This window comes from Neolamprologus brichardi, chromosome 23, assembly GCF_056152115.1.
Source record: "Neolamprologus brichardi isolate AB-2024 chromosome 23, ASM5615211v1, whole genome shotgun sequence".
Taxonomy (NCBI): domain Eukaryota; kingdom Metazoa; phylum Chordata; class Actinopteri; order Cichliformes; family Cichlidae; genus Neolamprologus; species Neolamprologus brichardi.
Genome location: NC_142125.1, coordinates 42,404,579 through 42,420,434, shown reverse-complemented (window position 1 = coordinate 42,420,434; position 15,856 = coordinate 42,404,579). Strand labels below are relative to the sequence as shown.

Below are 15,856 nucleotides of genomic sequence, written 5' to 3'. Positions count from 1 at the left end.
TCTCTGCACAGTAGCAGTGTGTGTTGTTACTTTGTTACAACAACCAGTGGTGTAAACTCATTTCAGCAAGAAAAGAAAGTAGATGGAGAATTAAGCATGTTTACACACAACACTCATATTACAAGAAAACAAGTCAGAACTAAAGGGACAGTCAAAGGTGATGAGAATATGGACAAATTCAAAGTAAGTAATTGAGAACTTGTGTCAGCATTAATGTTAGTACATCAGAATTACTCAAATATTTAGTTTCATTAAGGGCGACTTTTTCATGCACTGCTTTCAGGTTCCTTTAATTTTCTGTGCATGAAACAATAATATAAACCAAAGTCCAGGACTAAAGATTTGACTTGTTTTTGTGGTAATGCAGTGCATGCTTAAATTTATACTGCATCCTAAGTGAAGATCTGAATATACAAAAGAGAATGAACTAACTGCAAAGTCCATCGAATGGGATTTTATGGGTAACGTTCATGCTTCTACCGTTACAGAGTTTTTACTGCTGAATGACTGAATAAGGTCTGACATCGAAGACTTTCATCAGTTAAAACATTTGATACATGATGAAGTGAAAAACACAACAAAGAAGACTTAACTAGAATCCGATATCAGACAAGAAGGAGATAACATTCCTTTCCCAAAGACTCACTAAATAGTGATAAACATGACACAATCCTGTCTTAATTTTTATGAGATGTGTTTCTGCCATTAGATTCAAATTTACTTTTTTTCCCTCAAAATTTTCTGTCTTAATTTATATTTTACATAGCATCCTAATGTTTTGAAGTCTGGGGTTGTAAAAGTAAAATGATAAATTGATGATCATATATTGGTTGTCAATATAATAACTCAGGTAAGTGGTGACCAAACATGTTTTAGCCAACAGATCCAGATCTGGTAGAGATATCACAATCTACACTGTAAAGCTAGCTAGTTCAGATCACACATGTCACTCCTGCATCATTAGAAAACGAGTTAAACAACGAGGGAACTGCAAAAACGTCTGACTCCAGAATTAGCTGAAAAAACAAAACAAAAGTGACCTTAGGTCTACCTCAGGTTTTTAATAAATAAACGCACAACCTACACATAGTGAAGTTACTACATCACAATAACATGCTGTATTACAAGTGCATTGTAGAGACACGTAGTTTTGGATGGTCCTTATAGTCCTCCGAGATCCATCCAAACTCAGTTAAAGAAGTAGAATCAGGTCAACATTCGCAGGGAAGGCAGTGGCTGCAGGTTCTTTAATTGGTCCAACCATTTTAACCTCCTTGATTACCCCCCCTCCCTCCCCCCAAATAAAAAAAAAACTCAGGCGCCCTTGACCTCTGATTGGTCAGATCTTGGCAGTTCCAGTCAGAGTCCTAAAGCGAGCGCAGGTCTTCATTTGTCATGTCACATCGGTGAAAGCAAGTTATTAAGTAGGTGTGAAATTCATGCAGGTGCAACAAAAAGGTTTACCTTTGTACACAAAACATTTCAAAAGGTCCTGTAACAAAACATCCTGTTATAAATTTAAATCAGGAGTTGGACTTCAAAATTCACTATCAGCAGCAGTGTTCCAGGGGCAGACGCAGGGAAAACTGGGATATGGGAGACGAGAATCTCATTCCAGTCCAAAGGTGCTGGTCTCTTCCACAGCAGTCAGCAGCTTCTCGTACAGCACTGAGAAAGATGGGTACGGTGGGAGGTCCAGCCGGTTGAAGCAGGTGTGAGCTCTGGAGAACAGAGCAGAGAGTGTTGTTCATCAGCAAATAATTACTACAGTGCACGACCGAAATAAGTGCCTGGAAATGCGGAGAACTTTAATATTTAATATCATAAACACAGAAATAACTAATAATAACTGGATTACCCCAGCAAACTAAATGTGGGGCACAAAGTTTGACTGTGTGAGAATATTAACATTTCTTCTTTTTGCATTAACATTCACAGACGTGACAGACAGACAAAAAAACATGTCAAAGATAAGAAACTCAACTGAAAAGATGAGAGAGAAAAATTAAAAAACATATTGTTGCACCTGTATATGTAATCATATCATGTTTCTGTGAAGACTAAGTATCTTTCAAGTTCTTTTCTAGTATAGCACATAGGGATGGGTATTGAAACCCGGTTCTTGTGGAGAGCCGGTTCCCACTGTTTCAATTCCTTGGAATTGTTTGTCATTTTTACAAACGATTCCCATATCGATTCCAGTCGCCCCGAATGACGTCACCACATTGCAGAGCGTCATTTACCTGACAGGAAACACGGCGCCTAAGCGGCTCAAACGCTAAAAAGTTTGGTTTTACTTTACGAGAACGGATGACAACAGGACAACTTGCAATACTTGCAAAGTAGATATTTCATTTAAGGGAGGAAACACTACAAATATGCAAAAGCATTTGCTCACAAAACACGCGATGACCTTAAATGAACGTCGTGTTTTTAATTCCGCTCCGGACTCGTGAATCTCAACCCAGCAGCAGCGGTAACGTTCGCACGTCCTCTCCCGTTAATGCAGCAGGTAAATAATCGTCTCAGGCAGGATAGACGAATGTCACCAAGCAGTGACTCAGTTTGTGGTCAAAGGCTTGCAGCCGTTTGCCACAGCAGATGATTTTCAGTAAGTGAATGTGTTTAATTGTAGGCAGGGACATTACTGGATATTCTTGTGTAATTGCTACAGAATAATTTATGTTATACTTTGTTATTGCTACAGAAGAATATTTATTTTATTATTTTACATTTACATTTTTTCCCTGGGGACCCTGTGACATCCCATTGAAGAGCCGTAGGTTGGATCTCTTAAGATCTCACTGTTGGGTTTGTAAGGCCATGTTACTCCTAAATTTCTATCTTGTTCAAAGAGAAGATATAAAACAAAGTTCTGAGCTAATCGACCTTAGTGTTCTCCTTTTTTTTTAAAAAACAATGGATAAGAGAATCGAATCGTTAAACAGAATCGAAAATGGAATCGGAATTGTGAAAATCTTATCAATACCCATCCCTAATAGCACATATATACATAATAATACATTTTTGATTAGAACCAGAAATCCTATCACTATTGTATCATATCAAAATTACCTACATGGAGAAAGAAGGAGAGCACCTCTGATTAAAAAATATTTCATTTTGACCACTAATTATCATTTTTATCAGTTAAATGTTTAAAGGAAAATTTCATTCTTTCCATTGCATGTATATGTGATACAGTCTCTATCCTAACAATCTTCAATAGTTGGACATGTGATATGAAAAATCTTAAAATGCTCTTCCCAATTACTCCTTTGCATGTTTCTGAATTTGAGGTGTAGCAGCCTTTCTTATACATATTAAGCCAGTCATTTTATTTTATATTTGCATCTTTCTCCCTAAATGTACAAGGTAGATAAAAGTAGATCAACGTTTTTCTCTTGCAGAGACTCGAAATAAGTTTCCCCTTTGTGTTGCCTTCATATGAGTTCACAAAAATAGTGATCAGGCCAGATTCTTTACCTTGTGTAATTGTGTCTTTTTTGAAGATGTCTAAAAAAACGTCCTCTTTTTCTAAATTATAATTATTAGAATGTTTTTGGAAGGAATCCAGGCTTCAGATGATGTATAATGCCATATGAAGTGATTCCATTCTCTACCCTTTTTTTAATCTGCCATCTAATTCTGCTGGAAGCAATTCAAGAGTGAAGTCAGGCTGCCTTGTAATAATTTTCTAGGCAATGCAGAGCTATCCTCTCTCCTCTTTGGTTAACTGCAGAGGTGGGAAGTAATGAAGTACAAATCTTAAGTAGAATTTTCAGGTATTTGTATTTTACTTGAGTAGTTTTGTTTTTGCCTACACTGCATGCCAATTGGCTAGAATGTAGGTTTAATTTGCATGTAGGCAATCCTTGATTGTTGTCCTTTTGTAATAAATAAATAAATAAAATAAAAAAAAATACAAAAATGTGTTTCTGGAAAATTGAATTAAAATAATTATATCATTGTTTCCTGCAAAAACCTGACTTGTTACCAGTACGTATACACCTTTCTGGACTGAATTGTCATTATTATAATTATTCTTTGCACATATTTTGACCAGCTAATAGTCAATTTCATCTTTAATAGTTTTGAGATATTTATATGCAAACAAACAAAAAGAACAAAACCATAACATTTTTATGCAAATCTGAGATGGTTGGTATTTACCTGGGTAGGGAGGTGACTTTACCCCACTTCTCCACACAGAACCTGCGGGGTCCATTGCTGCCTCGCAGAGAAGCAAAGCCCTCATATGGAATACTGGACGTCCCAGTCACAAACTGAGGATGTAAGGTGAGAGATAACAAGTAGAAAAAAGACATGCGGATAAGAACACCAAGAAAGAACTGCAGTGTTACATGTTTGTTTGTTGTTATTGTTTTTAATAAAAAGCCTCTTTAACTACCTGTAGGAGACGCAATCTCTGCTCATTGTTGAATCTCTCCACCGCTGCCCAGAACCACCGGATCACAATGTGGTTATCATGGTAACCTAAACACAACAGTTCATGTTCTGTCAAAATGTCATGGTGATAGGGTTATAATGAACGCCAAATAACCAAAGCTCAAGTCTGAGGCTACGTCCACACGTACACGGGTATTTTTAAAAACGGAGATTTTCTGTTTTCGTTTTAAAAAATAATCCCGTCCACACGTAAAGGCAGAAATGAAGGAAAACGCTGCTAGAAACACGCCAAAGCAGCAGGTGGCGCTATATTCCTAACCGTGTAGAAATGTTGGCCAATCAGAAGTCTAGAAGCCTCGGTGGGAAATAGTAAACAAAGCTGGGCCATAGAAGCAGAACTGAGTCGTATGTGTGGAGGGACAGTAACTGTGTGTGTATATGTAAGTATTTAAACACTGCAGAGAGAACAATTAACAGTAACAGTATTGTAGAAATTCATTTCACCGAAACAATAACGTGGCGCACAGTGTGACGTCAAAAAATGCGCACACCTTTGACGCTGCGTTTCTCCGTTTACCTCGTCCACACGTAACGTAAGTTTTCAAAAATCTCCACCCTGGCCGGAGTTTTTAAAGATCTCAGTTTTCAGTGACCGAAAACGCCGTTTACGTGTGGATGAAAGGTGCAAACGCATAGAAAAATCTGCGTTTTCAAAAATACCCGGGTACGTGTGGACGTAGCCTTGGTGAATCAAGGGATGAGCTTTTTGAAACCTTATTCTTAGTAAAAGTCGCCAAAGTTGTTAAATTTGTTTTAAATCCTTTTTTAAGTGATGTATTTATTTTTCCATTTTAAACCACAATGACAAAAAATCAAAATCAGAAAACCACCACGAAAACAAAACACAACAAAAACGTCTTGATGCATGCTGAATCATCCAGGTAAGTGGATCTCAGAAAGTTGATTCTGTTCATCTGGACGTTTTGGCGCTTTTAGTGGGAGAAAAGTTTCATCACTCATCCAAGTGACTTCTTCATTCTCAGCTGAAAGCAGCAGTTGTTGTTGTGCCAAAACTGGTCCACCTGAACGATCCGGTCCCATGGCACAAATAGAGTAATATAGTGTACACTGTTCAGTCGAATGATTTATAAATCGGGGAAACCAAACAACCTCTTGACAGCCCAGGACTCTGCAGTCTATTTACACCTACAGGCCAGTGGCCACTCTTTTAATGATGAGGATGTAACATCCTGGACAGGGAGAGACGCAGTGTGAGTGGGGAATCACGGAGGCCATTTAGATGAAAAGGAAAAGACCATCTCTGAATCGATGGGGGGGCTTAAGGGTACATCTGTCACCATCTTACAATGCTGTGATTGCAGCCATCCCCCAACTCTCTGTGAATAGTTCCCATGGCGATTGATCCATGGTCTTTGATCATCAAAGGTCGTTACAATTTGCAGTCTTTTGAATATGTGGCTTTACAGCTCAAGGCCTCATCCAAAGTTGTTTCTTAATGTTTAAACGCCTCCCAAATACTGCGCAGACTTTTTTAATGATCTCAGTGAACTGCTGTCTGTGATCGGTGTGGATTTCGACTGTGTAATTATTGTTTGGGGTTTTAACATCCATGTGAACAACCCTCAGGACAAAGGGACTAAAGACCCTGAAAGTAAAATTTCAGCACACACAAATATGTCAACAGCAGTGATCACAAAACGTTAACACCTGGCCTAACCAGAGGTTCAGTCAATGAGCTCGTCAATAGCTTCAATGCTAAAATGTTAAATGTAATGGTCCCCATATATCTCCCATTAAGGTGAAGGTTATCTCTGGAAGGAAAAAGTCTCCATGGAGAAACTCCACACTGGTGAAAAATGAAAAAAGAGAGTGTAGGAAAGCTTCTCTTTCCCCTCACCTCCTCTGTACTCAGTGTTGTTCCTCCAGTCTGTTAAGTCAATTTCTGCAGTTCCTGCAATTACCAGCTCCAGTTCCCTGGCATCAAACACAGACACCAACCTGGCATCCACCACCTGCAAAACATTCACAATATAAAACAGTGAGATCTTTTTACACTAGAGATAAACTGGGTGATGCATAAAACTCTGTCACACTAATACCTCATAGAAGCCTCTGACCAAGCTTTCAGTCTGGTGTACCACTCCTCTCTCTATCCTCCACTTTACCATGCGCTCAATGTATTCCTTCTTGTTCTTCTCTGAGACGGGAATGTTGGCTCCACCGGGCTTCAGCTCCCTTTCTGTTATCTATGACAAAACACAATGATTTGGTGGATATCATGGATTGTTTCCTTTCTAAATCATGAACGGTTGACGAGATTCAAGCTTGTCTTTCCTCCTCCTCTGCACCACAGTTCAAACTGCAGGAGAATCACTTTTCGTTCTCAAATCCAATTTAGAGATTTTCTACCCTGTTATTGGCAACAGCATATATTGGCAGTACGTTCTGTATGACGTACTATCTTCACATATATCCAACAACATTAAGTGTTTTGATGATGAAAGTAAATCTAGTATCTTTATTTTTGAATTATCCTACATTATATTCACTTACAGACATGAACAGCATGCTACCTGACTGGACAGTGCTGTGCAACACCCACATTACCAAACTTGGTGTTGCAAGAAACCAAACTGGCAGTTTCTTCTGGACAGCATGTGATGCGTCTGGTGTTGCAGATTGCCTACCCTTGGTTGGTCAAGTTTGTTTATTTGTTGGTCAGAATTGTTTAGGCCCCATGAAGACCTCCAGTGAATAAAGTTAACAAAAACTCAAAGTAAATGAAACGACTGTAAAATAATGAAAAAGGACTGATAAAACTGGCGAATCACTCAGTAACCTTCATCCACTGGAGAGACTGGTGAGACTCCTTACACTGCCAAGGCATCTGTGATGTTGGCTTGGTGTGAGGCCAGGATTATACCCAAGTTGTGTATTTTAATTTGGTAAATGGACTGGTGCTTTTCTACTCTACCTGAGCACTCAAAGCCCTCAATACACAGCAAATTCAAAAGTGTTAAATGTTTTGGTGTTAGTAGTCTTAGAGTTAATTTTACTCTAAGTAGAGTCACATTCTTTTAATGTAACTCTGAGGTGTAAAATGATAGTAGTTAAAATCGAGTGTTAAAAATTAGTGTTTCTATGTCAAATCTGGAGGTGTTACAATGGAAACATTAACTCTTGACCTCTTAACTCCGAACTCCTACAGGGGCTATGACACCAATAGAGTAAATTCACAGACTCTGCCCCCAGCACCATAGGCTCCAATCGAAGCTGAAGTGAAGCCGTTTCAGAACATTTTGCTCTACATATTTGAGTTGTTTGCCATGCTTGGTAAGTCATGTTTTCAAAGAGTGTTTCAATTATTATTATTAGCTTTTACTTCTGTGGCTCTTTGGAGTTGAGACAAAGCTGTGTGAAAGGCATTAGCCATGTTGCTCGCTGATAGCATAATATTCTGTTTTAGCTAGCTGAAAGGCATTAGCCATGTTGCTCGCTGATAGCATAATATTCTGTTTTAGCTAGCTGAAAGGCATTAGCCATGTTGCTCGCTGATAGCATAATATTCTGTTTTAGCTAGCTGAAAGGTATTGTTTGCGGGCAAATACCACAGCCTTGAAAAAAAGCTTGCATGTGAATTTTCAGTTACATTTTTGGTCAAATTCACCTAAAACAATGTCTAGAATGTGAAATGTTGGTATAATGGTGCTACTTGAAGCCTGAAAACGATCTCCCATAAAAAAACGAGCTAACAGCAGTAGCAGACGTCCTGACTGGGTTCTACGTTAGCATTTAGATCCCTCCAGAGTTTTGTGCACACGGTTTAGGTAAAAATGAAAAAGGTTGAGGTTTTACATTTAGTTCAGTATTACCTGTTGTCTGTGTCCTTGTCTTTTGGGAAAATACTTTACACAAGTAATGGCTCAAAAAGGATTCCTTTTTTTTTTTTTTTACTGTGCTGCAATTGATTTGTGCCATTAATTAGTGTCAACTAATTTTTATTCAATCTCCACATAGGATATGCTTGTGAAGATGGAATATGGGGGAGAGGAGAAGTGCGTTGAAGTTCCACAAAGTGATGAATGAAGGACATGCATATTGTATTTTGTATTTATTGAAATAAGTGATGAGAATGCTGTTATTTGCATTTACCAGCTCACCTATGTCAGACCTTTTGATAAACAAAATTCTAATGAAAGTGAGAACATGTACACTGTTACATCTTTCAGAAAATGTTTTGAAATTGTGGTGCACAGTTCAGAATAAATGTTTTTCAAAAACCATTGCATCTTTTTAAAAAATGTTTATTTCCAAAAGAAAATTCTAGAAGTTCAGAACAGTAAAATTCCCGCTTTTTAGAATTAATTAGAAGATAACTCTTACGTAGTTAAACTAAAATACTCTTTGAGAGTTAATATATAAACTCTTAACACCAAGTGTTAAATTATCAACTCCAGACAGATTTGGTGTTTAACACTAAATCAGAGTTAACGTACCAACTCTCCAAAAAGAGTTAAATGAACACTCTCTGGTGTGGACCCATATAGACACTTTAATAGTGTTGAATTTGGACATGCTGGATTTGCTGTGTACAATTTGCCTCAGTCACCAACTCACACAAGCACTCCGTTTCCTCTAAGTCACGTTGAACTATCTAACATTCACACATAAGTATCGTATTTGGCATGTCGACTGAAGCAGCCAGGGAACCACCAACCATCCGATTAACAGATGGCCTGCTCTACTTCCTGAGCAACAGCCACCCCCATTTGTTGAAAGCATAGTTGGTGTACACACACACACACAAGCACGCACACACCTACACACACTGACCTGTCCAAAAACTTCTTCATTGACAGTGAAGGAGAGGTCCAGCATGTCGTCTATGTCGTTGTCCTTCATCCACTGAAGAGACTGGTGAAACTCTTCATCCAAATACTCCAGATCACTCAGGTCACAGGGACTACAGGTTGGGAAACGCGGATAATGTGTGTCTGCTGTCTTAGACCACATACAGATTAACTTATCCTCACACTGGCTCTTGTTCACAGTTAAAATCTGTTTAAAAATGCACATATATATATATATTTCAGCCCTGTTGCCTTCAGAACTGCCATAACTCTTAATGCCAAACATTCAACAAGATGCTCGAAACATTCCTCACAGATTTTGACAGGAGTGGCACCTGGTGTAGTGCATCTGCACCAAGCTCCTCTGCCTGCTTGAAGTGGTCTGGCCATTGTCCTTTGACCTCTGGCATCAACACGTGTTCAGAGAACTGCCACTCACAGGATATTATATATTTGTCATACTATTCTCTGTAAATCCTAGAGATCCCAGCTTTTGAAACAGCAGACCAGCCCATGTGACATTAAAAACAATGACACTTCAAAGTAACTTAAATCACCTCTCTTGTCCATTCTGATGGTTGTTGTGACCATGGCTGTGTCCCAATTCAGGGTCTGCAGCCTTAAAGGCCGCATTTTAAGGCCGATTCCGTCACAGCGACGCGACGAAGGCTGTCCCAATTCGAAGGCTGCTCGAAATGCGGCCCTCAAATGCGTCCTTCATTTCCCTGAATTTTAAGGACGTGGCGGTGTAGACTTCGTGGCCCAACATATCCCAGAATTCATAGCGCGGCGGATGAGGGGCGCCGAAGAGTAAACTTTAAGTAAGTACTGAATATTATGTCACTTATTTATGTGCAAATGTTTAATAACGACGAACATTAAAACATTCCTGTTGGCCACATGTCGGCAAAGTCATGTGACATTAGTGACGTTTGTACTAACTTGGTTTTAAAGCCTTTACTTTAAAATATACGCCGTTCAATAGCTGAGCTTAATCAGAGAATGATCAAAGCTCATGTAGAAACAAACAAACAAAAGATTTTCTCCTTCATTTCTGTCAAACAAAGCTGTATGAAACGTTTCCAGCTGTTAGTATCATGGTTGCTAGGCAACCTGGGCAGCGCAACGGAGGTTAGACCGTCCCATTTCACAAGCCTCGCACTTCCGGCCTTAGCGGTCTTTAAGTACGCGGCCCTTGAAGATCGTTAAGGCTGCAGACCCTGAATTGGGATACAGCCCATGTCTACAAGCGTTAAGTTGCTGTCATATTATTGGCTCAATAGGTGCCAGAAGACTGCTGTGGCTGGTGTGGTTTGGGGTTCAGCTGCAGGGGGAGGGTGGTGGAGCAGCAGGCTCCAGGGACAGCGTCAGGGCAGAAACAGCTGATTCTGATTGGACTGATTGTTTTTTCCTCTCCTTATTTTAGTATCTGCTGGAGCCTGGAGAGTAGGGATCGGCCCAAGGTTGAAGAAATGCCAAGAGGGCTGGGTTAGCGTAGAACAGACTTCTATAGCAGCTATAGTTGTAGCTGCAGTATGTTGGCCCACAAAATATTAAACCCTGGATTAAGAATGTGATATCACTCAAGACGAGCGAAAACATATATGTGTTAACGAGCAGCTGCTCAGGCGTACCTAACAAAATGGCAGGTGGGCGTATACATACAGACATTTCATGTGCATTTGAGTGTGTCAACATACATCCGGAGTAGGCCTTTATAGAAGGGTCTGGTGAAGAAGGCATCCAGCAGGTACTGATGGATCAGAGCCATCCCCAAAATACGACCACTGAATCTGAACCTGAGGCACACACAAACACAAAAGTTAAATATTGTGTGTGTGTGTGTGTGTGTGTGTGTGTGTGTGTGTGTGCGTGTGTGTGTGTGTGTGCGTGTGTGTGTGTGTGTGTGTGGGGGCGGGTTTCAAAGTGACTTTTACCACTCATGGTGATTGTCAACGAAGGCAGACATGGGGCTGATCTGAACGGTGTACGTGTCGTTGGCAGAGTACTCAAACAGACCATAATAAGGGTTAAACAGTTCTCTGGAAACCAGGAAGAAAAACTCTCTCGAGGGCCCGCTGTAGTCCAACCTGAAACACACATTCAGACTTTAGATTTCCTTCTTTGCTTTTCTCCCCTTCCTTGCCCCTCACAGATACTCACCCCTCCTCCCCGACAAAGCTAACATAGAGCTTGCTCCGCTGTAGGTCTTTCCGGGAGTAACACATAATTTGGTTGAAGGCATCTTCCAGGAGTTGGTCACGACGAATGATCAGTCTACGACAGACAGACAAGAGTGAAGGCAGACAACTCCCAGCAGACAAAGAGTGCGTTATTTATCAGAACATCAGGCGCATTAAGCGAAACAAAACAGGCAGATAAGTCAAACTTTACTCACTTTACAGCATCCTGCCATGCGATTGCATTTGTCTCTAACCATCAGGAACCCTCATGTTAACTTTTATTGAGTGGAAAAAAGTTAGTGTTCATCCTGCAGCTGCACTGTGTTTATGTTATAATAATAATAATAATAATGATACATTTTATTTGAGGGCGCCTTTCTAAAACCCAAGGTGCTCCGGAGCCGCATGCGGCTCTTTAGTCCTTATAGTGCGGATCCGTGTGGTTTGGGATATATATATTTAGGCAGAATTTTGCAAATATCTATTTTTCTTTTTTCTTTTTTTAGCAGCATAGAGCTTTTTTTCCAGTTATTTTTTAAAAGTCAGGTCAAGGCTCCAAAAGCCCAAAGGAGATATAAGGGTGGCGACTCACAACAGTTTTTGTTTGCTGGATCATTTTAGTTCAGCTGGGTGTCTTTCCTTTTGTTATATTTCTTTAAGAGTTCAAAATGTGTTACCTAAACATGCTCATGTTTAGGTAGAAACTAGCGAGCTAGCTTCCTGCTAACTTCTAACTCCGTTAATTGTAATAAATACTTGTAATTAGGGATGCACCGATACCGATACTGGTATTGGGTATCGGGGCCGATACTGTAAAATGTGTGTGTACTCATACTCGTAAAAGTTAACCGATACCATGAACCGATACTAACTTATTTCATTAATCAGAGGGTGGCTTGTCATTTCTGTTGTAGTTTTTTAGATTGGCCACTAGGGGGACATCCCGCGCTAAACAGGCACAGGGTTAGACGAGTGAGACTGGCAGCTCCAGATAAAAAAGAGAAACTGGAGGCTGCTGTAGCTAGGCTAAACAAAATGTCAGCAGTGTGGAACAGCCAACTTTAACTCAGGTTTTGGAAAAGCGAAGAAAAATGTCAAGAGAAAATCCACGGGCAGTTAAAATAACAGAGGCTCTGACTCATTTTATCGCTCTGGATGACCAGCCAATGCCGGTCATGGAAAACATAGGATTGCACCGTCTTCTCAGCATACTCGAGCTGCGATATGAAATATAATAAATGAACAGAAGTGTTTATTTATTATTCTGAAAGCTCGAGACAGTGCCAATAGTTCAGTGATATTTTGTTAAATTACAATGTGGAGACTCTGCAATAATTTAACAGAAGTGCTTATTTTTCACTTGAAATTTTTTTGTGGTCATTTTTATTAAGATTTTATTTTTTATCGGCAGAGAATAAAATAAAACCTGTCTTCCAATTCATTGTATTTGTGTGTGTGTGTGGTAGAAGTATCGGTTTTTGTACTCTGTATCGGCAAGTACTCAGATCCAAGTATCGTTATCGTATCGGTTTGAAAAAATTGGTATCGTTGCATCCCTACTTGTAATTGTTCCACCTGGTAAAGCAGCAACACTGATCATTTTATTAAAGATGAAAGAATTCAGACAGAATTTGGACCTGAAGCAGACGGAGTTTTGGACCCAGATTACTCCGTGAGGCTCCTGACTACGGCAGCCATAATGCTCCAACAATCCATCCAGTGGTGCGGCTACGTAGCTTAGCAAATTCTTCAAAGAATTCATACATAAGCGCACCGGATGTGTAAGTGTGCCTTACAGTGCTAAAAATACGGTAAATAAAAAATGACGAGAAAGGATGCCTTCTACAGTCAAAGCTGCTGACTTACTTTAGCTTCCCTGGTCCTTGTCCATAGCCCTTAGTTTCCAGTTTCCTGTAGAAGTTTCGCAGTTTTGCCTCAAAGTCTCTCTTGTAGGGTGCTGGTGCTCTGGCATTAGCTCTCTGAGTACCTACGCACACACTTAAATGTTTACTTTGATGGGTTATGTCAACAAGCTGACAGATAAAGCAGAAATTTCATTTATATGTGCAGAATTCTACCAAGCAAGAATATGCCAGTAAATTTCATCACATGCACAACAACAGTGGTGCAGCTGTCATACAAGGGTGTTTATTTGTAACTTGGGTTGTAGGTGCAGCTTCTGCACTTTACAGACAACGAACTGATCAGTTAAATCTGTGATTAGTGAACAACCTGCTCTAACATGACTAGCTGTGTTCTGATTTTACCAATGGTTGTCAAAAAGTCTTTATTGTTGGTGTGAAAAGTCTACTTTTGTCGTTCTTGTTTAAACATGAGTGTAAATTTCCACAGTTCAATGCACAGATGATGTGTAAGGACAGTTCAACACCATCGCAAGCAAGGAAGGAGGGAACGGCTTGGATACAACTTTTTGGATTGGATAACAACCGTTGTACAAATTTCAGCTTTTCATTTTAGCTCAGAGCTCAGTTTCTTTCTGTTGAACTGGAGTTCAAGGTCAACATTTCCTAGTTGGTCAATCCAGATATTCTACGTGAATCAGCTGTGGAGCAATGTGAAGTGCATTTAACGAAAATATCAGCAAAGTACTCTGCAGGGCTCAAACACAGTAAAAATAGGTTCCATATGAATTTGTGAGAGAGGGTTTGGGGATAATATTTTTTGCATGTGTTGGTTTTTTCCACAATGCTGTGACTTTGCTGCTGATCTTTTACCAGGTGAATTCTGTGGGGAAGAGACAGGTGAGCCCCGAGGTGACTGGCAGTAGCTGGGGTGAAGTAAGGCATGAGGAGGCACATAGGACATCACTTCTTCTTCAAACAGACTGCAGGTGGAAGGTTGGAGATGAAGGGACATAAAGAAGAAACCAATTCACTAAATGCAATTACTTCAGCAGAGCAGCGAGAAAATGAACAAAAGGTAATAACAAGAAGAGGAAACACAACTAGTCCAATTATAAAAAGGAAAGCCAAGAATAAGACAGAGGAGGTAAAGCAGAAATATGTCACCTTAGCAACATGACAAGGTCGGCAGCTCCTGACAGCCTGGCCAATCCTGACACTCCATCTGTGCGGATCAGCTGCACTTTCTCCCTGTTGTCACAGCAACATTACAATGGCAATGCTGTTCATTAATGTATCCTATGCATGTATTTCACTTTGGCTACTTGAGGGGCAACTGGAGCCAGTGGCGGTCCTAGCCCGTTTGGCGCCCCGGGCGAACACTCTTCTTATATTTATTGTTTGTTTACTTGCACTGCTGTAACTGGAGCCTCGTTGTCTCGTCTCTCTATATACTGGACTGTCTGTAGCGGAGATGACAATAAAGTTTACTTTGACTTCAGCAGCGAGCAGGCGCACCGAGGGCTCTCGCTCACTTTTCGTGTACAGAATTTCGAAAAAACATCGGTGCAAATTATACGTCTGTATCATGATGTCTGGTGTTTTCGTGTTTGTTGGTTTGTTTTTATTTTGTTTTATTTTGTGAGTTGGTTATTAGATGCTGCTCCAGCCTGTCAGAAAATCCCTGCCGCCCCGCCCTCTCCTCCCTGTGCCGCAAGCAGCAGGCGCACCTCGCAAACGAAGGGCGCTCTTACTCCCAGCAAATGGGCGACAGAAAACTGATCGGTGCCTATGACATTCCCGATATGCGCTGGTTGATGTTGGGGCAGCATGAGTACGAGCAATTTTTTTTTTTTTTTTTGCCGATGCCCATGAAGCCGCCCCCCACCACGATGCCGCCCCGGGCAACCGCCCGTGTCGCCCGTATCTAAAACCGCTACTGACTGGAGCAGACAAGATCCCAGTCTGCTCCAGTCTCTGTACGAACCACATGCTCTCCGATGCAACCACTGGAGTACGAATGTGTGTGTTAGACAGAGAGCACTCAGAAAATAGTGCATGAGGCTGTGTAAAGCGCTTTGAGTGCTCAGAGAGAGTAGATTAAGCGCTGTATAAGAACCAGTCCATATTATTTGTGTTGTGACTGCTTCTTGCAGACAAAAGCAGTTTCTGCAACAAAATCTTTCTACTGGAAAGTCTTGGTTTGCAGTTGCAGTATGGTCTCCAGAAAATTGCAGAAAATAGTTTCAGCTCGTATCAATTTATAGTTTAAATATTAATTTAACAATAATCTTTAATATTGATAAATGTTTCATCATTTTATTATTGATTTTTATTTCCTTGTGGTCATCCTACAAACAATGTAGCATGCTGAAGCTGCATGTTGCATATAATGATGCGATGAGAATCCTTTGCAGGATACCTAGAAGTGGTAGTGCCAGCCAGATGTTTGTAGCTGTGGGTGTTTGGACTTTTAAAGCACTTTTAAGAAAGTTAATGTTCTTTTAGAGAACGACTGGATGGTTCGAGT

The 15,856-nt window shown here is 40.3% G+C and overlaps 1 protein-coding gene across 1 annotated transcript in view; it reads right to left on the bottom strand.

Annotated features, from left to right (window-relative positions):
• Window positions 1–1,287: 1,287 nt before the first annotated feature.
• The window catches only part of hecw2b (HECT, C2 and WW domain containing E3 ubiquitin protein ligase 2b), a 51,884-nt gene continuing 37,315 nt past the window's right edge, over window positions 1,288–15,856 (bottom strand). The window contains exons 19-30 of the mRNA XM_087836947.1: window positions 14,494–14,577; window positions 14,200–14,309; window positions 13,331–13,451; window positions 11,445–11,558; window positions 11,219–11,371; window positions 10,982–11,080; window positions 9,265–9,394; window positions 6,531–6,677; window positions 6,329–6,443; window positions 4,412–4,497; window positions 4,174–4,286; window positions 1,288–1,721 (exon numbers count right to left, since the gene is read on the bottom strand). Of these exons, the coding sequence (XP_087693073.1) occupies window positions 1,610–1,721; window positions 4,174–4,286; window positions 4,412–4,497; window positions 6,329–6,443; window positions 6,531–6,677; window positions 9,265–9,394; window positions 10,982–11,080; window positions 11,219–11,371; window positions 11,445–11,558; window positions 13,331–13,451; window positions 14,200–14,309; window positions 14,494–14,577 (1,384 nt within the window). The 3' untranslated portion in view covers window positions 1,288–1,609. The remainder of the gene's footprint in view (window positions 1,722–4,173; window positions 4,287–4,411; window positions 4,498–6,328; window positions 6,444–6,530; window positions 6,678–9,264; window positions 9,395–10,981; window positions 11,081–11,218; window positions 11,372–11,444; window positions 11,559–13,330; window positions 13,452–14,199; window positions 14,310–14,493; window positions 14,578–15,856) is intronic.